At 41.3% G+C, this 27615-nt stretch overlaps 2 protein-coding genes across 2 annotated transcripts in view; both read left to right on the top strand.

Moving 5' to 3' along the window:
- Window positions 1-1617: 1617 nt before the first annotated feature.
- Window positions 1618-5476, top strand: ZNF639 (zinc finger protein 639; the record flags this gene model as incomplete). The annotated part of the gene is made up of 3 exons (XM_080929238.1): window positions 1618-1728; window positions 3911-4045; window positions 4323-5476. The coding sequence occupies exons 1-3, from the start codon at window positions 1692-1694 to the stop codon at window positions 5474-5476; spliced, it is 1326 nt and encodes a 441-aa protein (XP_080785364.1). The 5' UTR covers window positions 1618-1691.
- A 9010-nt stretch (window positions 5477-14486) lies between these two features.
- The window catches only part of MFN1 (mitofusin 1), a 40713-nt gene continuing 27584 nt past the window's right edge, over window positions 14487-27615 (top strand). The window contains exons 1-5 of the mRNA XM_080929178.1: window positions 14487-14701; window positions 16752-16870; window positions 19262-19397; window positions 23749-23911; window positions 26627-26751. Coding sequence (XP_080785304.1) covers window positions 16759-16870; window positions 19262-19397; window positions 23749-23911; window positions 26627-26751 — 536 coding nt within the window. The 5' untranslated portion in view covers window positions 14487-14701; window positions 16752-16758. The remainder of the gene's footprint in view (window positions 14702-16751; window positions 16871-19261; window positions 19398-23748; window positions 23912-26626; window positions 26752-27615) is intronic.

Below are 27615 nucleotides of genomic sequence, written 5' to 3' on the forward strand. Positions count from 1 at the left end.
GGTTATTATTCCCATCAGTTTTTGCACAATTAATAAGACAATGTCTGGGTCATTTCCTGGTTTGAGAACACAGACTAAATCCTCTGCATATGTGTTATCATATGGATGGAGTGCTACAGGGATGCTTTACAACTTTACTTTCTACTCATCTCTGCAGGCTAGAGACAATAAAACCAGAATTCCAAGCTTACTCCTCAGGTAGTATAATTGGATTTTGTCTGTCAGAGTCCTAAGCTGTGCTTAAGGTGCAGCAACAACTTAAAAGAGAATATTTTGCATTGAGGAAAAGCTATGTCTTATACACTATTTTTAGAACTGTGAACTTTGTGTGTGTTAATTTACATGTGTATGTGCATGCCTGGTGTCTAAGGAGGTCAAAGCAGGTGTTGGATCCCCTGGAACTCTAGTTACAGACCTCAGTTTTCATTTTGATTGTATAATCTCTGAGTTGTCTGTCCTGTTTTAATATAAGAGGAGGTCTGGGCTGGAGAGGTAGCTCGAAGGATAGGGGGCTTGCCTAGCATACATGAAGCCCTGTGGTTCACATCTAATCCCAGCACTTGAGAAGTGGAGGCAGACAAGATTGAGTGAGGCCAGCTTAGGCTACACGAGACTCAGTCTCAAAAAAGGGGGGTCAGGGGAGAGGCTAGGTGGTGAAAAAGAGGCTGGGTGGTGGTGGTGCATGCCTTTAATCCCGGCAATCAGGAGGCAGGCTGGTCTCTGGAGGCTGGCCTGGTCTACAGAGCAGGTTTCAGGACAGCCAGGACCATTTCACACATACCCATTAGTTTGCTCCATGCCCATGAGGGTGAGTCTTGTCTACCTGGCATTTGTAATGGCTGCTATTCAGAAGCCTTCTCTGCTCTTGAAACTAGTTTTCATGTATTATGCTTTCTTAGCACTATGTGGCATGCCTTCTTGGTAGTTCATGGTAGTTAATTCACTGTTTTAAATATTACTACAATATTACATATGTATACTTTATAAGACTAACTATAAGGCAAATGTTTCCTTATGTTTTAAAAGCTTTTAAAGGTGTATTTTTATGTGTATGAGTGTTTTGCATATGTGAATGTATGTGTACAAGCCTGTGCCTGTGGAGGTGTCAGATTCCCTGGGATTGGAGTTAACAGTTGTGAGCCACCATGTGGGTATTGTAAACTGAACCCAGGTCCTCTACAACAGAGTATCTGAGCCATCTTTCCAGCCATTGTTTCTGTTCTTACATTATTTAAATTCATTTAAGGTCTTGTTTGGCCCAGACTGGCCTCACTCTTGATCTGCCTTAGCCTGTGCAGTGCTGACACTGTAGGTGTGCAGCTCCACTTGGCTTCTCTTATAGTATAAGTGGCTCTTTTAAAGCTGAATGTAGTGTTTGGTCTGAAGTATAAAGCTGAAGAATTTGCTATATTTTCCTACTGAAACTTATTAAAATCATGAAGATATGGGTTAGGGATATAAGTCAGGGTAGAGGGTTTGCCTGGCATGTGCAAGCCGTTGGGTCCAGTCTTTAACATTGGGAGAAAAAAGTAGACAAAAGATTGGCAAGCTTGTGTATCATTAGATGCATATTGGTATACTGTGCTGGGAATTGTCTTCATTTTATTTTACATTCAGATTCTTCTGGAATAAGCAGAATTGCAGATGGAGTCAGTGGAATTTTTTCTGATCATTGTTACAGTGTCTGTTCTATGAGACAGCCAGACTTAAAATATTTTGACAACAAAGGTATGTCTCTTATTTTCCAGAATACTCTGTGTAACTTGCTTTTACAGGATGTAGGGATGCCTCCACATGGGTAAGTTTCTGCCTTCTGTGCAAGACCTGACTCCTCTGTAGTACTACTGAAGAAATAAAAAAAGAAACAAAAGTTGCCTTTGTGTATTTTTCCTTGGGAACTGTCTGAAAAGGTAGTTTGAATGTAAGTTTATGGTTTCAAGACAGGCAAACATTTTAATTGTTATAATGTAAAAAAAAAAAAAAATTAAAAACCAAATTAGTAATTTTCATTTTTAAGCAAACTCTTGTCCTTTGAGGGTAGTCAAGTGTTAGGAAGCACCTTGCCCACTTCTCTCACTGGAGTGCTGGTGGAGGGGAGGGATGGGAGTGGCTGCTGGGTGTTTGTCAGTCTTGCATTTTCTGCTGCCTGCTCTTTTCCAGAGCACTGGTAAGTGGTAAGAAGGTGCACCCACTGCTGCTCCCCATCTGTGACTCAGTCGTAAGTGTGAGCCCATGTTGGCATGGTCACACACAGACATGCTCACAGACCTGCATCTGGTACCTGTGAGAGTTCATAGAACTGTTTGTTAGTTAGTTTGTTTTTTAGTTGAGACCTAAAAGAAGTACCACAGTAGTGAGCACATTTTATGTCTAGATCTTGGCTTATAATATCAAGGAACTCAGGCCCCTATAGACAGGGCGGGTTCTTAGAGCTAGGGAGGAAATACACAAGCTGTGTTTGGAATATCTGTGATGCTGGAAAATAAAGCAAAAATGACACACAGTATGGACTGGACTAAAAGAGCCAACTGGAGGTGCTCTTGAGGGCCTCGGTGGAGCTCAGTTGACAGATTGCTTGTCTACCATACGGGAGGCCCTGGCTTCCATCCTGGCACTGAAGACAAAAGGAAAGCTCCCAATAACCAGAAATGAAATAATATGAGAAACATGAATCTGTACTGCTATAAATGATTTTGTGAATAAATAGGGATAGAAGAGAAAAACTATCTTCACAAAAGAATTCCCATTTATTTTTATCAATGTTCCTTAGGGAGAAGGAACCTATGCTCCACTTCTTAGTGTGGGCTTTACAGTGACTTCCAGGGAGTAGGGTAGAAAAAGAACAGTACAGAAACCAAAATACTACATTAGCCAGGTCAGGAGGGGCAGCTCAGCAGTGTGTTCCCTAGGGCTCTGCCCTCCAATAACTCATAATTACATGAATAATCATGAAAAAATAGGTACATTTCATCAATAGGGCATTACAAAATGTTTATAAAGTAGTTCTTCGAACAGTCAGCTTCCAGTTACCTAGAGAGACATGGCTAAATGTAATGTGGGCTCCAAAAAGTCACTGAGTAAAAACCAAGTAAGTGGGTGAAGTCTGAGTTTCCATTAGTAATCTATGTATCAGTACCAGTAGTCACATGACAGCTGATTGCAACAAGTGCCTCATATCCATGTAAATAATTAATAGTGGGGAAATGCTCATGATGTACTAGGAGCACATTTTCCTATTTTCACAGTTCTTTCCCTAAAACTGTTCTTTTAAAAACAAAGTCTATTAAAACACACATGTTGGGGGCTGGAGAGATGGCTCAGTGGTTAAAAGCACTGACTGCTCTTCCAGAGGTCCTGAGTTCAAGTCCCAGCAACCACATGGTGGCTCACAACCATCTGTAATGAGATCTGATGTCCTCATCTGGTGTGTCTGAAGACAGCTACAGTGTATTTATATATAATAAATAAAATAAATTAAAAAAAAAGAAGAACCCACACATGTTGTGGTTCAGTTTCTTTCTTGACCATTATTTCAGTTTCTGTGCTAATTTCCTAAGGATTCCTGAGCAGCCTGCTATACCAGATCACCAGCTCCTTTTATCCTGTCTGTGAACCCTACAACTCCCACCCCTCCCTCCTGAAGAATGAGACTAAAGGAATAATGATTCAATCTCACTCAATCTCTTAAAATTCCTTAGGATGTTCAGAGTGTGTTCTAGTGTAAGTAGCATATAAACAAAGGCAGTGGGTTGGTTCTTCTGGCATATTCTCAATGTCTTTAGGGTTCTATAATAAGTAATATGTCCTTTTAAGGCTAAGTCTAAGTTGCCAGTTTCTATTGCTGTTAAAATTAGTATTTTATGGTGCTTAATGCTTTGATATAAAATGTTTTTCCAAATTCTTTTTACAGATGATGATTCTGATCCTGAGACAGCAAATGACTTGCCCAAATTTACAGATGGAGCCAAGGCCAGAAACAGGAATCAGAGCTACCTGGTTCCCAGCCCTGTGCTTAGGATTCTAGACCACACTGTCTTTCCCACAGGTTAGGAGAACTCATTAATAGCATCTAGCATATTTTGTTCAGATGAGCTAAAAGCAGCATATACTGTAACTTCCTCTCACAGGATTGTGTTTAGTGAGGCTTATTTAGTGCAATGCTACGACAGTGTTTGTAGTGGGGCTCTATTAGTACAGTGGGGCAGCAGTGGGACAACTGTCTCTAATGGAATGTACTGAGCACAAGACCACAGCAATGGAGTGAGTGTTTCTAATGGGTCTTCTTTAGTACAGTACTATGACCGTGGTTTTCTTGGTTTCAGAGAAGTCTGCTGATGTTGAAATCTGTGATGAAGAGTGTGCCTCCCCTGAGTCAGTGCATCAGCATACTCAAGAGGAGAGCCCTATAGAGGTTCATACCTCAGAAGACGTCCCGATTGCTGTAGAAGTTCATGCAATTTCTGAAGACTACGATATAGAAGCAGAGAACAATTCCTCTGAGAGCCTCCAAGACCAGACTGATGAAGAACCACCAGCTAAACTCTGTAAAATACTTGACAAAAGCCAAGCTTTGAATGTGACTGCCCAACAGAAGTGGCCTTTACTGAGAGCCAACAGCAGTGGCCTCTACAAATGTGAACTTTGTGAATTCAACAGTAAGTATTTTTCAGACCTAAAGCAACATGTGATCCTGAAACACAAGCGCACTGACTCAAATGTGTGTCGGGTGTGTAAGGAAAGCTTCTCTACCAATATGCTTCTCATTGAGCACGCCAAACTTCATGAAGAAGATCCCTACATCTGTAAGTACTGTGACTACAAGACAGTGATCTTTGAGAACCTCAGCCAGCACATTGCAGACACCCACTTCAGTGACCACCTTTACTGGTGTGAGCAGTGTGATGTGCAGTTCTCCTCAAGCAGTGAGCTCTACCTGCACTTCCAGGAGCACAGCCGCGACGAGCAATACCTGTGCCAGTTCTGTGAACATGAGACAGGTGACCCCGAGGACTTGCACAGCCACGTAGTCAATGAGCACGCTCGTAGACTGATCGAGCTGAGTGACAAGTGTGGCAGTGGTGGCCATGGGCAGTGCAGCCTTTTAAGCAAGATCACCTTTGACAAATGCAAAAATTTCTTTGTGTGTCAAGTATGTGGCTTTCGGAGCAGACTTCACACCAATGTCAACAGACACGTGGCTATCGAGCATACTAAAATATTCCCTCATGTTTGTGACGACTGTGGGAAGGGCTTTTCCAGCATGTTGGAATATTGCAAGCATCTAAATTCACATCTATCTGAAGGGATTTATTTATGCCAGTATTGTGAATATTCAACAGGACAAATTGAAGATCTTAAAATTCATCTAGATTTCAAGCATTCAGCTGACCTGCCTCATAAATGTAGTGACTGCTTGATGAGGTTTGGGAATGAAAGGGAATTAATCAGTCACCTTCCAGTCCACGAGACTACCTAACTGTTATCTTTACATAATGTTTATGTAAAATAATAAATTCTTTTTTAATGTTAAAAATGGGCAAGCTGACATTCTTTTGACAAGTTTTCTGGCATCAGTTGGCTTTTCAGTATATAATTATACTTTATGGTCATGTTTTCAATTGCATGACAGTCATAGTTACCACTTTTGGTGATTACTAATCAGTTTCTTGCCTGTGCTCCAAGTTTATGAATAGTACTAAAGAAACTGAGTATAAGAACTACTGTCTGTCTTTTTTAAACCCAAAACAACCTTGTATGAAGTAGGCACAGAGTATGTGTGTGTGGTGGTGGAGGTGTTTTGCATAACCTATTTAATGTGGGTTGTTGACCTGTTTATGAACACACCAGGTGTGTGCAGTGCCCATGGAGGCCTGAGGAGAGAGCATCAGATCTGGAACTGGGGTTACCAACAGCTGTAAGTGCATTGAGACATGCTTTCACCCTTTTGGTTTCAAACTGTCATCAGTCATGCCTCAGCCCCTCAGGTGCTGGGGTGGCAGGCATTACCACACCCACTGAATTCTTTAAAAAGACTCTCCTTGAGTTGAAGGATGTAATGTCATGGGGAGGGCCAGGAAGGTGTAAGACAGTAAAGATATAAGCACCTTATACTCTTTATAACCAACTGGCATTTTATCTTCATATAAATACCTGTTACCAGAGCTCTAGGTATCTCCTCAGTTATAAAACTACAAGGTCATGCCCCAACTTTCGGCAAAAATGTTTCGGCAAAAAAAACTCATTTACCTATGAGTTGAGAACCACTAAAGTATTACAATAGAGTTGGGAATGGGCATGAAGGCTTTCTGGTGTGGTAGTTTGTCTACATTCCAGTGGGTGCTAGAACTGCTACACAAAGGTCTCTTAAATAGCAGTTTAACCAGCTCTCAGTTCTGAAATTACTAGCAGAAGTTGCTACTCCTGAGGGCCACTAGGGAAGGATCCAGCCCTAGTTTCTCAGCTTGTCCTTGCCAGTCTGTATGCCACATGTTGTTTTACTGATTTGATGATGTCCCAAATCTCTGTGTCTATTCAATCACTAATCATGGTCAGTCCTACCATGCTCATTTTAACTCACTAAATTCTAGGGCAAGATGTGATGGTACATACTTGGAATCTAAGCACTCTGGGGGTAGAGATTTGAAGAGCAGAAGCTCAAGGTCTTCAGATACAGAAAGTTTGTGTCAGCCTGTCTCAACCAAAAAGAAAGAGAGAAAAAAAAGTCTCTGGGGTTGGAAGCATGACCCAGTGGTTAAAAGCACTTGTTGTCCTAAGTTTGGTTCCCAGCATCCATCTTAAGTGGTTTACAACCACCTGAAATTTGAGTTCTATCTAAGGTTACCTGGTATCCTCTTATGGTGTCTGCAGGCTCCTGTGCCTACTTCTTAGTTAAAGTCTTCAAATGAGTTACATTCTGAAGCACTGGAGTAATGACTTCAGAATTTGAATTAGAGGGAACATAATGCAATAAATATCTTCTAAAATAGCCATATCAAGGGAACAATATATATTGCTGTATTTTACTAACATTATAATAATATGGTCCAGGGGTAGTAATCCAACACGAAGAACCATGGGAACCTTTGGTGGGCATTGTACAGTCCTGTAATCCCAGCACTTGGGAAGTGGAAACAGTTGAGATCATCCTTCCCTACATGGCTGAGTGTCAGACAGGAAGTGGAACAGAGATCACTTGAGATCTTGCCTCAAAACAAATGGACAGAGGAGCTAACCTGGAATCTTACTGTTCAGGAGGCTAAGGTGCAAGAACAGCTCAAGACTACCCTGAGCTGTAAACTAAAATCCTGTCTCAACTAAAACCATAACACTGAGAATGACCAACTCAATGAACAGTCTCACAATTCACTATTTCTATCTTGCAAGCTTGTATTCCCAGAAACTCACTGTATCTGATGATAATCAGTTAAGTATCTCCTAAAACTTAGGATTTTAGCAGTTTGAATAGTTTCTTGTAAAACAGCAAAAAGGTGCTAATAAGCTAATGTCACATTACCCAGGTTTGAACTACAGCCTAAAGTTCTGCTACGCCACTGCACACAGTGAACCTTTGTTCTTGAAGTGTTTTTCAGAACTTCACTCTAAGCTTCTTGGTATTCTGTTATTTATACTTGTTGCAAAACGTCTAATTCAAGGAATTTGTCTTTCAGGAAGCAGACTTAAATAATTTCTTTATTATGTATTTTAACTGGTAGCAATCAGAGACTGAAGAGAACAAGTTTAGTGCCATTCAGTTTTGTTCTTTTTGATGAGTTTAGCATGAGACCAGATCCCACTGAGTTAATAGGCCTTAAATTGCTGCTGTAGTCGACCTAAATATTTAAGCTTAATGGTTTTTGGAAAAGCAGACATAGGTAAAGAGAAAATTTTCAGAACTGGCAAGGTGGTAAAGACAGCCACTAAGTCTAACAACTGAGTCTGATGCCTGGGAGGGACAGGACCAACACACTTGTCCACATACAAATGTAATTTTAAAAAGGTGGAGAACATTATTTTGGTTCTTCTATCTAACCTATAAACTTTAAAAGCTTGCTCCCTTGGTACATGTACCACAACACAGCTTGTATGGATCTATTTTGGATTCTAAGCAGCAGAACAGCTGCAGTGTTCTAAGCAGTGTGTGTGTGGCGTGTATCAGTGAAGTTTATTTGGGTTATTTACAAGGTGAGAAGTTACAGAACAAAAATGACTCAAAGATAGTGGTTTCACCAAAAGCCTGCCCCAGTATGGTGGAAACTCATGAAAGTTGGAAACCTAGAGCTGTCAACACAATCTATAAGAAACTTGGTTGTGTCTCTTTTATTTAGCCCTGCTGGTTTGAGCCTCTTTCAGGCAGCTTGGCTGGTCTCAGAGTGTCTTTCAGTAGTCCTTACTGTTTATATACATTTATGGAGTGAGAAGCTTAGTGCATCTGGTTAGTTTCAGGGACTTCCTGAAGCCTTTGAGTTGTTTTCTTCCTGAAAAACTTGAGAATAGTGATTTTCTACAGAATGGAATATATCACCCCCATTTAGAACATTCTGAGTTTAATGAGCTTTCCCCCAAGAAGAAATGTATAGGTGTAATAGCTGGTTTTATATGTCAATTTGACACACAAAGTGGAATTATCACAGAGAAAGGAGCCTCAGTTGAGGAAATGCCTCCATGAGATCCAGCTAGCTGTAAGGCATTTTCTCAACTAGTGATCAAGTGGGGAGGGCTCAGCCCATTGTGGGTGGTGCCATCCCTGGGCTGGTAGACCTGGGTTCTATAAAAGAAAGCAAGCTGAGCAAGCCAGGGGAAGCAAGCCAGTAAGTGACATCCCTCCATGGAGTCTGCATCAGCTCCTGCTTCCTGACCTGCTTGGGTTCCAGTCCTGACTTCCTCTGGTGATGAACAGCAATGTGGAAGTATAAGATGAATAAACACTTTCCTCCCAAACTTGCTTCTTGGTCATGATGTTTTGTGCAGGAATAGAAACCCTGACTAAGACAATAGGGTCTCACTCTCTAGACCTGGCTAACCTGGAACTCATTATGTAGAATAAGCTCTTGTACTTGCCCTGCTTTTCCTGCCTTCATGTCCTGAACCTGGGTTACAGGTATACACCACTGTGCATGGTTTCCTTTTGTGTGTGTGTGTGTGTGTGTGTGTGTGTGTGTGTGTGAGAGAGAGAGAGAGAGAGAGAGAGAGAGAGAGAGAGAGAGAGAGAGAGAGAGAGAGAGAGAGATATTTTTGTTTGTTTGAGATAGGGTCTAGGCATAGGCTGGTCTTTAACTTGTTATGTCAACTGAAGTGACTGGCCTTGAACTCAAGATCTACCTGTCTCTACTTTCTATGTTTTTGGATTATAGGTATGGGCCATCATAACTAGCAAAAGCATTTTGTAACAACAACAACAACAAAAAGGTAGATGTCACCAAACGCCGATTCTTTTATGAAAGCCCATCATCTTTCTTGATAAATGCAAAAACTATGATGCTGCATTATTAAGAATCAAAATTGATTTCAAGGTGTGCATTATTTGTAACTAAAAATCCTAACCAATTGAAATTAAAGTTAAAATAGAAGCTGATGAATTTACAAGGAGCAACGGCAGCCGAGAGCTTACCTTTCCAACTGCCATAATAAATCAAAATTTTATAAGCTTTTCTGAATGGTTGGCTTGGGATTGTAAGTAGAAAGGGAACCAGCAATATAACAGCATGGGACTGAGCTATGTGGACTTGGTAATGGAAATAGCACTACACCTTTACTTATTTAATATATATGAGTACGGTGTAGTTGTCTTTGGACACACCAGATCGAATCCCATTACAGATGGTTGTGAGAATTGACAAGTGATTGGTGGGAATTGACCTCAGGGTCTCTGGAAGAATAGTCAGTGGTCTTACCTGCTGAGCCATCTCTCCAGCTGCAAGACTCTTTATAAATTTAAATGGTTATTTTTGTGTGTTTTAGTGTTGAGATTGTCCTACTTTACTTTCTGTTGCTATGACAAACATGACCAAAAAAGCAACTTGGGGAAGAAAGTTTGTGTGTGTGTGTTTTATCTTATACTTTATAGTCCACCATTAAGAGACACCAAAGCAGGAACTGAAGCAGAAACCATGGAGAAATACTGTTCACTAGTTGATTCTCCATGCGTCACTCAGCTTGATGTCTTATACAACCAAGGAGCCCCTGACCTTGAAACCTCCCTAAGAGGGCTGGGCCTTCCCACATTAAACAAGAAAATGCCTACAGACATGCCTAGGGGTCAATTAGCTGAATTCAATTCCTCAGGTGGGTGTTCCCTCTTCCCAGATGACTTTAGTTTTTGTCAATAGACATAGAGATTGAACTCCTGACCTTTCCTTTCACACACTAAACACACACTCTGTTATTGAGTTATTCGCCAGCTCTTGGTTGCTGACCTTTTTAGCTATATGTTGCAAGGTAGGTACATGCACATGTGTGAGTGCATTAGCTGCTAGAGGTCAACAGTGAGCGGCATTCACTATCAGTCTCCATCTTATCTTTGGAAAGTCTTTCAAAGAACTCAGAGCCCACAGATTTGCTAGCCTAGCCAGCCAGCTCCAGGGATTTCCCCCATCTCTAGCACTAGGCCAACCTAGCTTATTGTTCTCCCCATGAGTGCTAGGGATCTGGATCCAGGTCTTTATGCCTTCACAGCAGAAACTTTTCAGCCTAAGCCTTCTCCCTAGTTTATAAGTACTAGTTTTTATTGGCTATATACACTGGAAGAGAGAGAAAGAGAGAGAGGGAGGGAGGGAGGGAGGGAAGGAGGGAGGGAGACTAACCTAGCATGTTTACCTGTTGTTGTCTTTTATTGAATAGAAATTTTAGCTGGCTGGTGGTAGTAGGCTCCTTGAGACCTAGGTCTTGGGAAAGAGGCAGTTCAAGGTCTATGGAATGAGTTTCAGGGCTACATAAAGAAACCCTGTCTCAAAAAAAATATATTCTTTTAAAAAAAATCTGCCATGGAAAGCAAAGGCATTGGATCTCTGTGAGTATTGTTCTACATAGTAAGTTCCAGAACCCAGGACTCTCAGGTCTATATAGAAAGACACTGTTCAGCTAGAGAGATGGCTCAGCAGTTAAGAGCACTGACTCCTCTTCCAGAGGTTCTGAGTTCAAATCCCAGCAACCACATGGTGGCTCACAGCCATTTGTAATGAGATCTGATGCCCTCTTCTGGTGTGTCTGAAGACAGCTACCATGTACTCATAAATAATAAATTTTAAAATATTATTACAAAAAAAGACACTGTCCCCCCCCAAAACAAAAATCTTCAAATTTAGGCAGAGTTGGGAGCACAGGTCTGAGTTCTAGCATGTGGGAGACTGTGATAGCCAGTATACATGTCTCCACAATAAGCCAACTCCCTAGTCTGGTCTGTGGCTCAGACTGATCAGTCCTGGGATGAGTGCTGTTTGAACTGTGGTTGTGACTCCTGGATCCTAACAGGCATCACATCTGACCTGGAGGTACTGACATCTGTGAGCTGCCATGTTAAGTGCTGAGAATCAAACCTGGGTCCTTTGGAAGAACAGTTAGTGCTCTTAACTACTGAGCCAGTTCCCCAGCCCCTACCTATCGTTCTAACACTTCTATTTTATTTTTTAATGTTTAAGGTTTTTATCCATCTAAGTTTCCTTGTGTGTATGTGATTCAAGTTCAGTTTTTGTTTGTTTATTGAAGTGAATCAATGTCCCGTTGTTTTTATCAAAATCCCAGTCATTCAATCTTACCAATGATGACTTGGGAGCCAGATGCTGGGTTGAAAGTCTGCTAGCTCAGAGAAGCAGAGAAAGCACCCAGCAGACCTTCCTCTTTAGCTGACATCCCAAACGTTCTCCTTCTCCACACTGTCTCGAATGTACCTCCCTTCTACTTCCTGTGCATCTCTCTATCCATCTTCCTGACTTCCTCTACACTGTTTCTTTCTCCTTTGTTTATTCCCTGTCCAACTGGTTGTTTGCTCTGCCTCTTGACCTATGGTTGACTTTATTTAATTCTGTTTCCAATCATCAGAAAGCTCTTGGATTAAAAGTTTTTCTAGGGCTGAGCCACATCACAACTACAAACAGGTTTTCCCAGTAAATACCACAATCTCGGGGGTTCACAATGGGACCAAATAGCTAGGAACAACTTCCCCAATAATACTGAGTATTTCATTTTTTTCATAGGGATGCATGATACTAATTTTTATCATGTATTAAGCGTTAGAATTTAGCAATGCATATCAGGTAGTGTGAATGCTATTCTTTGCTTTTTTTTTTTTTTTTTTTTTTTTTTGAGAGTTATCTTAGTGATTGTTAACTGATCTCCTTCTATGTAAATTTAGAAATTCACCCCAACTCTCAATTAGCTTATAAGAATTTCAGGAGACATTGCAGTAAAGAATGGCAAAGTGGCCTCTGATCTTCATATGAGGCTGACTGACCAATCAGTTCGCAGGCTTAAAGAGCAGACAGAACACAGGAAGAAACTGCCTGCACACTCAAGAGTCTCCAGTCTCCCTTTTCAGGCACTGTTATTCCCAGAGAACATTCCTTAAAATAAAGATCTTAGCTTCTCTACCACAACTGACATACAGCAACACTCCCACAGCTAAGCATGACGTTCTGCATCTAAGTTAGCCAACTGCATCTAAGATTAATAGTTTTAGGTTTTTCTTTTTTTTCTAGAAATAATTTTTGTCTTTACTTTTTGGATAGGCTGGCCTCAACCTTGAGGCAATTCTCCTGACTCCCCTTTCCAGATGCTGGGGTCAGAAAGCTACCATGCCCACCCCACCCCATCCCCCAGATGATGGTCTCACCATACTGTCCAGAGTTAGAACTACCTGGCTTGAACAATCTTTCAGCTTCAGACCCCCAGTAGCTGCAGCTATACATCTGTTTCTGATCCCCATTCAGGAAAAAAACTTTTGATACAGAGTGGGCAGGTAGCTCAGAGGTAGAGTGTTTGAGAAGTAAGATTTTGGGTTCATTAAACACTACAGCCCTAATTAAAGATAATAAACAAAGCATTATGTGGAATCTCCACCCAGTACCCACAGCAACCAAAGTAACCTTGTAAAATATAATAATTCAATTCAGAGTTTGATGGCACACTCTTTTAATCCCATAATTTGGGAAGTTTAAGTTAGTGAGAGCTACCTTGCCTCAATGGAAACAAACACACCACATTTTATTATTCTTCAGAGGGAGACTTTGCTTCAATGCAAACAAACATCACATTTTATTATTCTTCCTGCCAAAAGTTTTCTATTATACTTAAAACCAAATTTCTTCAGGATGCAGTGTGCACATAAACATTTATAACTCCAGCCCTTAGCAAAATTTCAAGTTTAAGGCTCAACATAGTGAGACCCTGTCTTAACACTCAGACGTCTTATCTTAGCACTTATTATTCTATACTTGCCTTCTTTCCAACATTTATTTATCTCACCCTCATCTTTCCACCACTCCACTATGCTTGTCCTTTATTTCACCCATTTTACCACTGCGCTTCCTATGTATCTTTGGACAGTTTTTCTCCAGATAGTCCCAGTAACAGGCCTGGAAAGCCCTGAGAAAACACACACCTATTTGGCTTCACCTTTCTCATTTTTTTTTCCAGACACTCTATCCTCTTGCCCTGATTTTTTTTCCATAATAGTAAGCACAGTCTGAAATGATCTTATCAACTGTACTTGCTTGATAGTTACCTATCCAACAGAACCAAAGGTTTTTTTTTTTATTTCTCTAGCTCTTTCAGGCGCTTATCAGTGTTTTAAGTACATCCTAACCTATTACTTTCCCACAATTCATAAAGTAGGTACTTTTTCAGTATTTTATAGATGAGGTACCTGCCATTTATAGAGATGAAGGGGCTTCCCTTGTAAAAGCATCTCGTTTGCCTACTGGAAAGAAACTCCCAGGACACTTGATGTGGAAGCTCTCCTGGAAGATGGAACACCCTTGACCAATGAATCAATGGTTTTACAAGATATTCCCAGGTGATTCCTAACAAAGTTTAAATCACGGAGAAATGGATTTTCTTAAGTAACACCTCTTAACAGTAAGTAGACTTACACAGCTCATTCCAGTAACCCCAGGAAACAAATCAAGATCAGGGCAGTGGAGAAGTCAAATGTTGACTCTTCCCCGTTGGCATGATAAACAAGCCATCAATTGGGGGCATCCCCACTCCCCTCCCCACTTCTCCCTCCCATACCCTAAGATAACCATAGGCAGCTTTTCATACTTGGCGCCTTTGAGCTTTGAAAATTCTGAAGGAAAAAACGAAGGGGGGAGAGTTGTAAGATGGAACAGAAAACAACACGGATAAAGAGCCCCTGCCCAGAACAAACCTCGCCTTCTGCCCTGAAGGAAAATGGCGCCCGCAATATATGCAGTTCCGGTCTCGGCGCAACAGCCAATAGGAGATTCTAGCCACCGGAAGTAGCCGCCTCTAGCCCCTCCTCTGGGCGCCTTCCCTCTCTCAGGAGAATGAGACAGCCAGGGGGCTGTGGCGGAGCTTTGGTTGCTGGGTGACAGTCGGGAGCAGGGACGGAGTGAGTGTCCGCTGGCGGGTGGAGACGTCCGGGGTGACCTTCGAGCTCCGAACAGGAGCTGCGTGAGCGCCCTAACAGGCCGGGGCGGCGGGCCGGGCCAGAGCGACGGGCGGCCAGCCTGTGGGAAGGCCTGTCCAGGTAGGAATCCACCCGGCTGGGCAGGCTCACGGCCCACGCGGCTTCCTCTCCCCACGCACCTCCTCCGCGCCGTCAGTTCAGGATTCTGGAGGGAATCATCCTCCTGGTGGCCACGGCACTTCTTTTCACGCACGCCGGCTTTAGTGTGTGATTGTCTTTGGTGGCTTTTCATGGGAGCTTCCAGGTTGAGCGTCTCTTACTTTAAATTTAACATTCCTTTAAGTTTGGGGACTTTGGCTTGAAGCCTTCGTGCTTCCTAAGTCTTGACTCCGTGATTGTGACGAAAGCTGCTGCCTTCTTGATGCCTCTACTGCATTGTGACCTGGGCATTTTATTTTCTTCTCTACACCGCTCACTGGGAAAGTTAGTAACTTAGTTATGGTTTTAGATCTTGGCTTCCTCTCACTAGCCCAGTTCCCTGAAGTCCTTAAGAGTCACATGCAGACACAGCTTAGCTAAAATAGTTTCATTTTAACTCAAGGAAAATAAATTAGGAAACACAACCAAGATTTTTGTCACTAGCTTTTACCGATTTTACATTTATTTACATATTTACTTTTCCAGAACTAAAGATTGAGCCCCTCACTGGTCTCACATGCTAGGCAAGTGCCACTGTACCCCTAAACACGTTTCTAAACTTTTTGTTTTGAGACAATGGACTAAGGGACCCCAGGGAAACCTTGATTTCACTCTTTTTCCCCTGTAGACTTGAATTTTCAGATTTTTCTGTTAGGCTCCTAAGTAACTGGATTATAGGCAACACTAGGAGAGGCAAATTTCACCTGTTTTAGTGGAAGATCACTAGAGAGTAGTCTTTGGTTTCTGACTAACATGGGCTCTATAATAAATAACACTAAAATGTGTTTGATCTATTTGGTCAGGTTAATTTTGCTGTTAGGGAATTGAGACATGAACTAGCAGGCATCAGAATAAGTATGGTTTTAAAATGTTTGCTTTGTTTTTAGATTTTTTTTTTCTGTGTATGTTTTCCCTGCATTTATGTCTGTATGTTTAACCACAGTTCCTGCCCAGTGTGCCCTTGGAGGTCAGAATAGGGCATAAGATCCCCTGCAGTTACAGGTAGTTGTGAGTTCCTGTGTAGGTTCCAGGTATCCAGTTTTAAGTCCTCCTGAAGAGCAACAAGAATTCTTAACCACCAAGTTATCTGCCTAGCTCCAGAAACATTCACATTTCTATTTTTTTTATTTGTTTGTTTTTGAGATAGGCTTTCTTTGTATCCCTGACTGTCCTGGAACTTGTTCTCTAGACCAGGCTGGCCTTGAACTCACAGTTATCTGCTTGTGTCTGAGTGCTGGGACTATGTGCCACCACTGCCCACCACTGCCCTGTTTATTATATGTTTTTTAAATTACATTTATGTTTGGAGGTGTTAGACCATCACAGTTTGTGTTTAGAGGCAGAGAGCAACTTGCAGGAGTTCTCCATTTGGTTTCTGGGGGATTGAACTCAGGTCTTCAAGCTTAGCTGTACAGCCTTCACTGCTTGAGCTATTTGATTCAGAGTTTTTTGTTTGTTTTGTTTTGTTTTGTTTTGAACAAGGTTTACCAAGGCTGGCCTCCTTCAGCCTTCTCACTGCTGAGATTACAGGTGTGTGACACCACACCTTTTTTATTATTCAGTTTATTTATTTTTTATTATTTTATGTATATGGGAATTTTGGCTGCATGTATGTGCAACCAGATTTAGGGGCACCATGTGTGTACCTGGTGTCTGGAGGCCAGAGGAGGGGATCAGCACCCCTCGAACTAGAGTTCTAGACAGCTGTGAGCTGTCATGTGGGTGCTGGGAATAGAACTGGGTCCTCTAGAAGAGCAACCAGTTCTCTTTAACTGCTGAACCACCTCTTTGTGCCCCTGATTATTCAGTTTAGAGCTTTGGAGATGAGCAAAGCCCTGCTATTAACTGTTGTCCAAGTAAAACTGGATTTCCTGGCTTGAGTGCACCCCCTGACTCAGCCTGCCCAGTAGCTGAGACTCCAGGCATTTGTCACCCCGAGGCTAATGCTTTTCTAACCTTTTCCTCACCCTAGGTGCATAATGGCAGAAACTGTATCTCCACTGAAGCACTTTGTGCTGGCAAAAAAGGCCATCACTACAATCTTCGGCCAGTTACTGGAGTTTGTGACTGAGGGCTCACATTTTGTTGAAGGTTGGTACCTCTTAAAATAGTAAGATTACTGTTGAAAATGTACACAAACGTTTTATTATTTTAACTTTAGTTCTTTTTTTTTAAGATTTATTTATTTATATGAGTATACTGTAGTTGTCTTTAGACACACAAGAAGAGGGCATCAAATCCCATTACAGATGGCTGTGAGCCACCATGTGGTTGCTGGGAACTGAACTCAGGACCTCTGGAAGAGCAGTCAGTGCTCTTAACCGCTGAGCCACCTCTCCAGCCCCCTCAACTTTAGTTCTTTATCTTACCTTTTTGAGATGAGGCTTACCTTGAATTGGCTGTGTAGCTTCCAATGGCTTTAAACTCCTGGTCCTCCTGCTTCTGCCTCCTGAGTGCTGCGTACACACACAGGTGTGTGCCCTGCTCAGGTTTAGTTGTGGAGTTCACATTGTTCTGTATTCTTGGAACGGTGCCCATAGTGAGTGAAAGCAGTCTCACAGTTAGGAGTGAGGTGCGGTACTAGTGTGAGTGTTCTGTGATAGATAGTAAAGGCTTCTTTACTCCTCCTAAAGCTAGTAGGTAAGTGGAAATCGCTCTCATGTTGATAAGCAGCTTGCTCAAGATCACCAAGCTGGGAAGTGCCTTGGCAGTCGGGCACTCTGTGTGCGGCCATTGTAGGTCTCTGCCCTGGTTTGCCCGGTCTTCCTTGTAATTGCTTTGTGGGAGGATAAATGTTTACCTTCTGTTTGGGTACCTGCCCAAAGGTAGCCCCAATTGTCTTACTGTGGTATATTAATTTGGAGAGAGCCATTGGAATCTCTTGAGATTTAGGATATCTGTCTGTTAGTTTTATAATGAAAAGTGAGGAAATCTTAGAATATCTGCAGTGACCATGGGGAAGCATTTAATTTCTTCTTTGAAAAAAAAATATTTTCCCTTGTTCCTATAAATCTCTGTCACCAGATTTGAACTTCTGGAACTTTAGGAATCTTCAATTCCAAATATAACATAATCTAAGTTTCATTGAGTGAAAAAAATTTTTAAAATTGTTTTCAGTTTGGGAAGAATTTGAGCTAACAGTGACTTATGAAAAATATTGTTTCCTATAGTTGATAGGGAGTAAAACTGGAGTTAAATTTAATAATATCTTGTTTTGCATCCTGTCAGTTGTAGATGGAATGCTGTGCTGGGAGCTAGCGAGAAGTCAGGATTTAGAATCTGAATTTACTTTGACTTATTCTAAAACCTCAGTGGGGATGTTGAAAAAAAAAAAAAAGGGCTAGGAAGTAGCATAAATGAGAAAGCATCAAATGAGAAGTAGCAAGGACTTTAGCACTTAAGGTAAGACTTTACAGATTGCAACCTGGGCTTGGAGGTGCAAGACTGTAGCATTAGGAGTTCAAGGTCTTCAGCTACCGAGCAAGTTCAGTGCCAGCCTTTCCATTATTCACAAGGTTCGCGTGTCTTATGAATGTTCTTGAAATGAAAAATGAGGCATGAGAAGCTTAAGCTTGGGCACTGAGCACTGAGGTGGTTTTACGTGTTATAATAACCAGGAGTCTCCGTGTCTTATTTCTAAAACGAGGCAAAAAGAAACACTAGGTGTTTCTCTAACTGCTGGAACGAGAAAAAGGTGAAAATGAGGCTCTCCTCTTCAAACCCATGGCCTTGGAGTGCCTTCCATCACTGGTTATGGACAGTTACCCCGTTCTGATGAGCCCTGCTTCCGTCCGTCAATATCCTTCTACTTTTTCTTACTGATCGGAATGTTGTTTCTTCCTGTGGGAATGAACATGTGAGGAGGTAGCAAGGCAGTGCCTGGCTCACAGCCTTATCCCACCTTGTTATCTGAGGAGTAGGAAGCTTCAGCTCAGCATGTGGAAGTCCTTTCCAGCTCAAGATTGGATTGAACAAAAATAGGTGGCTATTAACTTCTTATTTCTTCCTTAAAACTGTTTTTGTTTCTTGTAAAGCTCGTACTTTCGAACCCTAGATTAAGTAATCCCTTTGACTGAGTTTTTGAATTTAATTTTGTTTGGCTTGTTTGTTTGTTTTTGATACAGGGTTTCTTTGTAGCCCTGGCAGTCCTGGAACTCTCTTTGTAGATTAGGCTGGCCTTGAATTAGGAGAGATCCACCTTCCTTTGCCTCCTGACTACTGGGACTAAAGGCATGTGCCACCATGTCCAGCCCTTGAAATTTTTAATAGTCTTGAAATTCTTTCAGGCAGCATAATCCTTGCAGAGGGCATGTACATTTCTATCACACATTTAAAAAAAGAAGAAAAACTTCAGATACTTGGGTACCATGAACATTTTATTTTTCAAGCGATGTGTTAGTGTAGAACAACACAAAAAATATGTATAGTTGCATAATTAGCAGAATTTCTATCACTTTATCTAATACCATTTCAACTTTGCAGCAACATACAGGAATCCAGAACTTGATCGAATAGCAACTGAGGATGATCTGTTGGAAATACAGGGCTACAGAAACAAACTTGCTGTCATTGGGGAGGTGCTGTCTCGGAGACACATGAAAGTGGCGTTTTTTGGCAGGTGAGCCATTCTCACTTCATCTGAGGTTTCTTGCACAGGTCACCTCTTTGCGCTCATAGCCTAGCTTGTCTAAAGACTTGGTGGATTGTGTTCCTCTTGCTTCTCTCCACAGCAGTGGCAGCCATTAGCTTGTCCATCTCCCAGCTGAAAGTGGGCTTTCTGAGGGTTGGTATACTTTACTTTATACGGACTCTAATCTCATTAAGGATTGGCTGCACTCCTCCCTCCCTCCACCCTCCCTTCCTCTCTCCTACCCTCTTTTTCTTCCTCCTTTTCTTTCCTTTCCTTTTCCTTTCCTGTTTTTTGAAGTGGTTACTCTTTGTAGCCCTAGCTGTTCTAAAACTCACTCTGTAGACCAGGCTGACCTTTAACTCAGAGAGCTGCCAGCCTCTACCTCCTGAGTGCCAGGATTAAAGGCCAATGCTACTACTACCTGGCCAAGAATTGGATTTTAGCCAGTTAGAAAGATGGGAATGGGTAATGAAGAGCATGATTTATGATTTATTTTTTCTGTGTTTTCTTCTTGAGGTAGAGTTTCATATAGCACAGAATGGGCTCCAATTTGCTATATAGCTGAGGGTAGCTTTGAATCTTGATCCTACAAGCTTGTGCCATCATATCTAGGTTGTGAGTTACTGTTTTAGGTTCATATTGGTTATCTTATTTTAATTTTCCTGAGACATGATCTTACTGTATATCCTTGGCTGTCCTGGAACTATTGACATAGACCAGGCCGGCCTTGAACTCACAGAGATCTGCCTGCCTCTGCCTCTTGAGTGGAGTGTTTAAATTAAAAACATGTACAACTGTACATCGATTATTATGTGTGTCTTCCAGAAGACTCAACTCATGATTCTCAGAGGAGAGCAGGCAGCACTCTGAGTTCTTTGTGTCCAGGTGATGGCGTGATCTTCATCACATATATTCATGTCACCATCAGATGTTGGGCTGGAGATAATGTTGTAAGACCCCAAGGAGTCTTAGCTCAGGAGCACAGCCCACAGAAAACAATTAGATGATAGACCGCTGTAATAACAAGAGGTTTTTATTCCATGTACACGAGGTTGCTCATTCTTGCAGGGAGAGTCAACCCGAACTCAAAAAGCATACATTTTTTAATACTTTTTTGTGAGGGGGTGAACTACTATTTTACCATTGGTCAGTAGTATAATTTTTAGAAAGAGGAGAGGAAAGTGGGGAGAAACTTTGGCAGTAAGGTTGTTGACAGCTTGCATTGTCTTTGAAACTCAGTACAGGGAGGGGTAGGGGAGCTGTTTCTAAAGTAGTCATTTTTGTTTTGTCTTAACTCAGCTTGGTCAGTGTAGCTTGGCCTGTCCACTAAAACTTTGTTTTTACATTTTTAGAACTTTGTTTATATATTTCATAACTTTGAGGGGTTTTGTCCTTGTTTTGTTTCTCAGAATTGGGTGATTAGAGCATGAGCTGACTATGACATGTGTCAGGGCTTTCTAGAGGGACAGGTGGCTATCAGTCAGTATATTCTGTATTTTTTTTTTTTTTCTGAGAATTACTCTGGGCCATTGTTTTTATTTGTCAGGCACAGGCCTTGGGATGACTGGAAAATCTCTGAGTCTGACTTTAACCATTTCTGTGTCTTTAGGGTCTCACGTTCTAAGAATGGGGTGTTTTGGAAAAGTCTCAGAGTGCCAAAAGACTTTGTTTTTTACATCAGTGTGACCTATGATAAAAAAGACTGTCTGGTGTGCCTGACCATGGATTGACCCCATCACTGCAAAAGAAAAACGGTTATTAATTTCCTAATCACCGTGTGCTCTGTTCAGCCCTTGGGACACAGAGACAAAACTGTATTTTATGTCTCAACTGTCCTTTTTGTTTTATAACCAGTAATGGTGTTTGTTTACTAAATTCATGTCATAGAACCAACCTGTTTCTCATCTTACAGCCTTTGTAGTTGTAATTGTTGGTGCCACATCATTCTTCATATCTCCCTCAGTCTTTACCTCAGAAGGCTTTCCTGGCTACTGCATCTTATATTCCTTCTCATTCTTTACTATTCTTTACTCTGCCTTTTGAGACAGAGTAGCGGAAGGGGGCATGAGCTGGCTCTTCTGTGTTGGCTTCATTTTTGTTTCTAGTAAGTAGTATAATGTTGTGGTGCTAGCGAGGGATTGAACCAGGCTGTATTGCATGCCTGGCAGGTGTTCTATCACATGGCTTCATGCCTAACCAGTTCTGTTCTTAAAAGATCCTGCTTAAGTCTCTCTAAGCCTTTCACAATGTTGTATTATTTTGTTTTACTATTTAAATTACTTGGCACAATGTTCTTGGGGTCTTACACAAGAGTTTAGAAAGAGGTAGCTCCATGATATAGGCTCCACCTAATATTAGAGTGAGGGAGTAGGAATAAAGAGACCTAGATGGTGGTAACTGATGTCTTCTTTGAGGCTAAGAGATAAGAGCAGATGGTTCCTGTCTTGCAGTGGCTGACTCGACTCTCTATTCATACATGATGTTGCAGAGCAGTGTACACCTCTATTCAGTAGAAGATGTACTTAGGGTATGGATGGGAGCCACAGTTTCCAGTCAGCCATATGATCATTCAGCTAATGTTGGGGAGGTATTTGTATTTTCATTAGGATATTTTCAACTTGCTTTTATTATTTATTATGAGCACCTTTGATCATACCTGGATTTATGCTAATAAGCCTGTGAGTTAGGGCAGCCGTTAGATAATTTTAGGTTAGGGCTAGTCATTAAATGATTTGAGAGTTAGAAAATCTGGGTCCCCTGGGTGGGTGGCTGGAGATTAAAGCTTTATGAAAACACTTGAACAGAGTCACACATGGTGGTACATACCACGATCTTAGTACTGTCAGGCATAGGAGGAGGACTGTGTGTGCTTGGGTGTAACTTTAAATCTGATTCTATGGTTCATAGTGTGCCAGAGGACTTGGCATCATTGATACTTTCCCAGTACCAATGGGGGTGGGAGACCCAAACTAGTCTGAAGAATCACTGCTGCATTAATCAGAGCAGAGGGCTAGTCTTTCAGGAAAAAGGTGGGGGTTTTTATTTATTTTTTATGTCTATCATATTTTATCTGCATGCATGTGCATCATGTACATGCAGTACCTCTGTAGGTCAGACAACAGTGTCTGATCCCTTAGAACTGAAATTACCTACGGTTGTGAGCCTCTATGTGGGTACTGGGACCAGAACCCAGGTCGTCTGAAAGAGTAGCTAGTGCTCATTGCTATAGAGCCATGTTTCCTGCTTCAAAGGGTTACTCTAAAGGAAGGTCAAGGCATTCTTCTAAGTTATGGTATACTGTCATCAAAATCCACTGCTGTAGTGAGTAAGGTAGTTACAATCATTCCTGGCTACTTCCTGGGCAGATTGAGAGCAATTTCCATGAACTGAAAGTATGCACCTTTTGAGAGAAGATGCTGTTTCTAGCAAGGCAGATGGTTCCAATTAGCTTCTGAGAATTGAGTGGACTGATTGAGAGTCAAATCTCTGAGGGGGACAAGAGATGTTCCTTGGGTTCAGAAATGTATTGATTGCTGTGCATGCATAAGAAATTGCTCAGAACTCAGACAATTAAAAACATTCAAAAAACATTCATTACATTGTACACAGTGATTCACAGTCAGTTCAGACAGGACCCAGTGGAGACAACTTGTCTTTGTTCCTGAAGACTGGGGCCACTCAGCATTGGAGGTGTGGAATTGTTTGATATCTTCACTCACGTGTCTGGTACAGCCGGGTGGGCCGGCATACTTGGAGACTCACTGGCCACCTTGCCAGACCTCCATCAGCTTGACTTAAGTGTGGCACAGCAGTCAGTGAAGTTGACCTCTTCTGTGGCAAGATTCCCAGTGCATGTGACCCAGTGAACAGGAAAGAGCTGCCTTGCTTTTTATGTTCAGTCTTGGAAGCCACCCAGTGTCACTTGTGAAGCAATTACCATCCAACCCAGATTGAAGATGAGACATTAGTCTTGTAATAGGAAAAATACCACAAAATTTTGATCTTTGTTTTCAAATTGCCACAAAAAGAAAGCAACAAAAGCTAAAAGAAAGTTTTTTCCTGTTACTTTATTTTCTCTAAGTGTACATTGCTAATATTTAACAGTGCTCATCTTTCTTCTTTGGCTGTTGGTGTTGTTTTCTTTTACTCTGTCTGGTGTAGCTGAATTCCTGGTGGTCCTGTCTCCACCTCCCACATGCGAGATTACAGGTGTAGTCCATGGTGCACAGGCTGAGGATGATGGCTTGTAAAAGGTGCCGTCTGTGAAACTGAATACTGTGAAAATGTTGGTTTGAGCCGGGTGGGGAGTGTTTTACTCCTTGTTTTGCATGTTTCTTAGGACAAGTAGTGGCAAGAGCTCTGTCATCAATGCAATGCTGTGGGATAAAGTCCTCCCCAGCGGAATCGGTCACACAACCAACTGCTTCCTGAGTGTCGAGGGAACTGATGGAGATAAAGCCTACCTTATGACCGAAGGGTCAGATGAAAAGAAAAGTGTGAAGGTATACTGCCCAACCCATAATGCACCTGCACATATCAATAATTGTAAGATTTTTGTATAATGTCCACCTGGCTAGACATGGAAGAACTAGTGATCTTTACTTTGACGGCTTGCAAAGCCATTGGTGATATTTTGAGTTCTGAAAGTATTTTTTTGAGAGCTAAATTACTAGAAATACAAAATTGCTAACTTGTTTTTACTAAGGGGTTTAGAACTCAGGGCTTCATATATGTTAGGTGAACTCTGCCATTAACCCTGTCCGTAATTTCAAATAAAAATAGAATTAAGGTCTTTTAAAAAAATTTTATTTTTATTTCATGTGTATGAGTGTTTTGCCTGCGTGTGTGTCCACCACATGTATGCAGTGCTATTGAAGGCCAGAAGAGAGCTTTGGGTCCCCTGGAACTGGAGTTAGAGACAGTTGTGAGCTGCTGTATGGGTGCAGGGCAGTTCTAGAACAGCCAGTGCTCTGAACCACCAAACCATCTCTCTAACACCCAAGTACGAGTTTCCTTTAGGAACTAAGATTTAGTAAAAATAGATTATTATTAGGAAGTTGCTGTTTAATCTTAATTTTGTCTTTTTTTTTGTTTTGTTTTTTGAAACAGTGTCTCAGTATGTTACTATTTCTGGCTTAGAACCTCCATGTAGACCATACTGGTCTTGAACTCACAGCGATTTGCCTGCCTCTGCCTCCTTAACACTGAAATGTAAAGATATTCACCACCATGCCTGGCCTTTGTCCTTTTAAAAACTTAAATTCTTTTCCTTTAGGGAAAGTTACTGAGAATATTCATGATTAAATGCAGATTTCTGAGACTGGGACCAGTAGCAATTTGTGCCTGAGCCATGTTCCTAGCCACAAGTCCACACTTTACAACTTCCCTAACAGTTTCACCAGCTGTGGAATAAGCATCCATATATAGGAGCCTATAAGGGCTGTTCCCATTTAAACTGCCTCAGGCATCACTATAACTTTGTAGTTAAGTTGCCAAATTGGAATTTGAAGTATTTATAGTGAATTATGTGAGTCTTGGGAAAATTTGCTATTTATATTTTATAGACATGATCTGTCATTTTTTCTGATCTTGTCTCCCTCCCCTGCTCCCAAACTGAAATGACTCCACGGAATGGCTCCTTTTAAGGTAATAAATAAACCTTTAGTCCTGTACAATAATATTTTACTATCAAAATGCTAACAGTCATACCTCATTGAGTACTTGCCTTCTTAATATTCTGTACTTTGAACACTTAAAATAACTCACACCTTAAACAAAGACATCGAGACATGGATGCAGTGGTGGACTATTGCGGGGCAGGCAGTCTCTGTGAGTTCTAGGCCAGCCTACAAAAAAAAAAAAAGGAGGTGGTATTTGAATTGACCTCTCTTACTTCAATAGTATATTTAAACTGATTTTGAAAACATCTTTTAAATGATTATTTTATGTGAGTACACTGTAGCTGTCTTCAGACACACCAGAAGAGGGCATCAGATCCCTTTACAGGTTGTGAGCTACTATGTGGTTGCTGGAAATTGAACTCAGGACCTCTGGAAGAAGTTAGTACTCTTAACCTCTGAGCCATCTCTGCAGCCCTGAAACATTTCTTTCTTTCTTTCTTTTTTCTATTCCAAATTTTTTAATATATATAATTTTTTATAAATATTCTCTGTATTTACATTTGAAGTGTTAGCACCTTTCCCTACCCCACTCCTATCCCCTCTCCCCCTCCATTTGTCTTCACGAAGCTGCACCCTCTCCCAATCACCCACTCCTCCCCAGTGCCTTGGCATTCCCCTACATTGGGAAAGCATGCCCTCACTGGACCTAAGGACTCTTTTCACATTGATGCCAGACACTGCTATCTTCAGCTACATATGCAAGCAGAGCCATGGGTCTCTCCATGTGTGGTTGGGAAACATTTCTTTTAAATGAGTTTCCTCCATTCTAACTAAGCAGTATATTCTCATTTCAGCAGAACCAGAAAATACAAATTTTCAAAAGCAACAGACTCTATCACTCATTCTTCACTATGAAGAGCACCCATCAGGAGCTCCACTGCGCTCTGTTACTAATGTCCCCTTTGTTGAGTGTTTATGTTTCCAAACCCTAATTGTTCTGTAGCTGGTTTGAAGAAACTTCCTAAGACATTCTTTTTCTATTCGGTTGTTTTAAAACCCAGGTGTCTTGGGGCTGAAGAGATGGCCCAGTTGTAAAGAGTGTTGGCTGCTCTTGTGAGGACCTGTGTTTGATTTTCAGCTTCATATAATATAGCTCACCACTCACAACCATCTGTAACTCCAGTTCCAGGGTATCTGATGCCCTTTTTTGGCCCTTAAGGGTACCAGGGACACGTATGATGCACTTATACACACGCAAGCAAAATACCCCTACACATTAAATACGCACACATATTTCAATATATATAGATACATATATATGATATATATGTATATGTATATATGTCATATTTCTCAAGATTGTTAAGCTTGTTTTATTTCAAACCATTTGAGTTCACCTTTCAATTTTGTAAAAGTTGATGCTCAGTTGGGCTTAGTGGTACCCGCCTGTAAATTTCAGAGGTGAAGAAATAAGATGGTGAGAGCAAGGCCAGCTTGGGCTACAGTCAGCACTAGTTTGGGTTAAAATCAAGTAGATGTTGTGCCAAGCCATAATATTTTAAACTTTTAATGGAACCTTTCTTTCCTTCACTTTAGACTGTTAATCAGCTGGCCCATGCCCTCCATATGGATAAAGACTTGAAAGCTGGCTGTCTCGTGCATGTATTTTGGCCCAAAGCAAAATGTGCCCTCTTGAGAGATGACCTGGTTTTAGTAGACAGGTAAATTTACATCTGAATTGTGTTTTCTCTGGGCTTACTAAAAAGAATAGTGCTGTTGATCAGATACCTGACCGAAAGCAGTTTGAGGGAGGAAGGGTTTATCAGGGAAGGTGTTCAGCTAGGGCAGTGGTCAGCAGGAGCAGGAGGCAGTCCATCACACTGCACCTGTGTTGGGAAGTGGAGGGGACTCCTGGCCTCTGCTCCTGCTTCCTTCTCATGTAGCTGGGGAGTCTAGGAGTATTTCATTTTCTGATGTTAATGAAGTGCTTTTGAAATTTTTCCATTGCTTTCATTAATACACATTTTTATGTGGTTTAAATTATTTTATTCAGTTGTGTAATTGGGGGTTGAATCAAGGACCCTTTGCTTGCTATGTAGCTATTCTGCCCTGAGCTACAGCCTCAGCTCCCATGATGTATTTAAATTCATCTTACTAGTGCCTCACAAAGTAGTATGCATCAGTTGAATATTTTCCTTACTTACAGTTGTCAAAGGATTCAAACATTTTTGGTATGCTTTTTGTTTCCTCAGTTAAAAATGTAGTGTTCTGTGGAAAGCATTCAGTTTTGATAGTTTTGTTTGTTTGTTTGTTTGTTTTGCTTTTGGACTTTTTTGAGACAGGGTTTCTGTATAGCTCTGCTTGTTTTCCTGAAACTCACTATATAGATCAGGCTGGTCTTGAACTCACAGAGATCTGTCTGCCTTTGCTTCCTGAGTACTGGGATTAAAGGTGTGCATTACCGTGTCTGGCTCTAGATGTTTTGTTATTGTTGATGTTTTGGTTTTTTTAAGGTGTGCTTCTAACTTTCATCTCTAAACTGTACTGAATATAGCTGATTGGAAAATTTATTGCTATTTACCTCA

The sequence above is a fragment of the Micromys minutus genome, assembly GCF_963924665.1.
Source record: "Micromys minutus genome assembly, chromosome: 15".
NCBI lineage: Eukaryota > Metazoa > Chordata > Mammalia > Rodentia > Muridae > Micromys > Micromys minutus.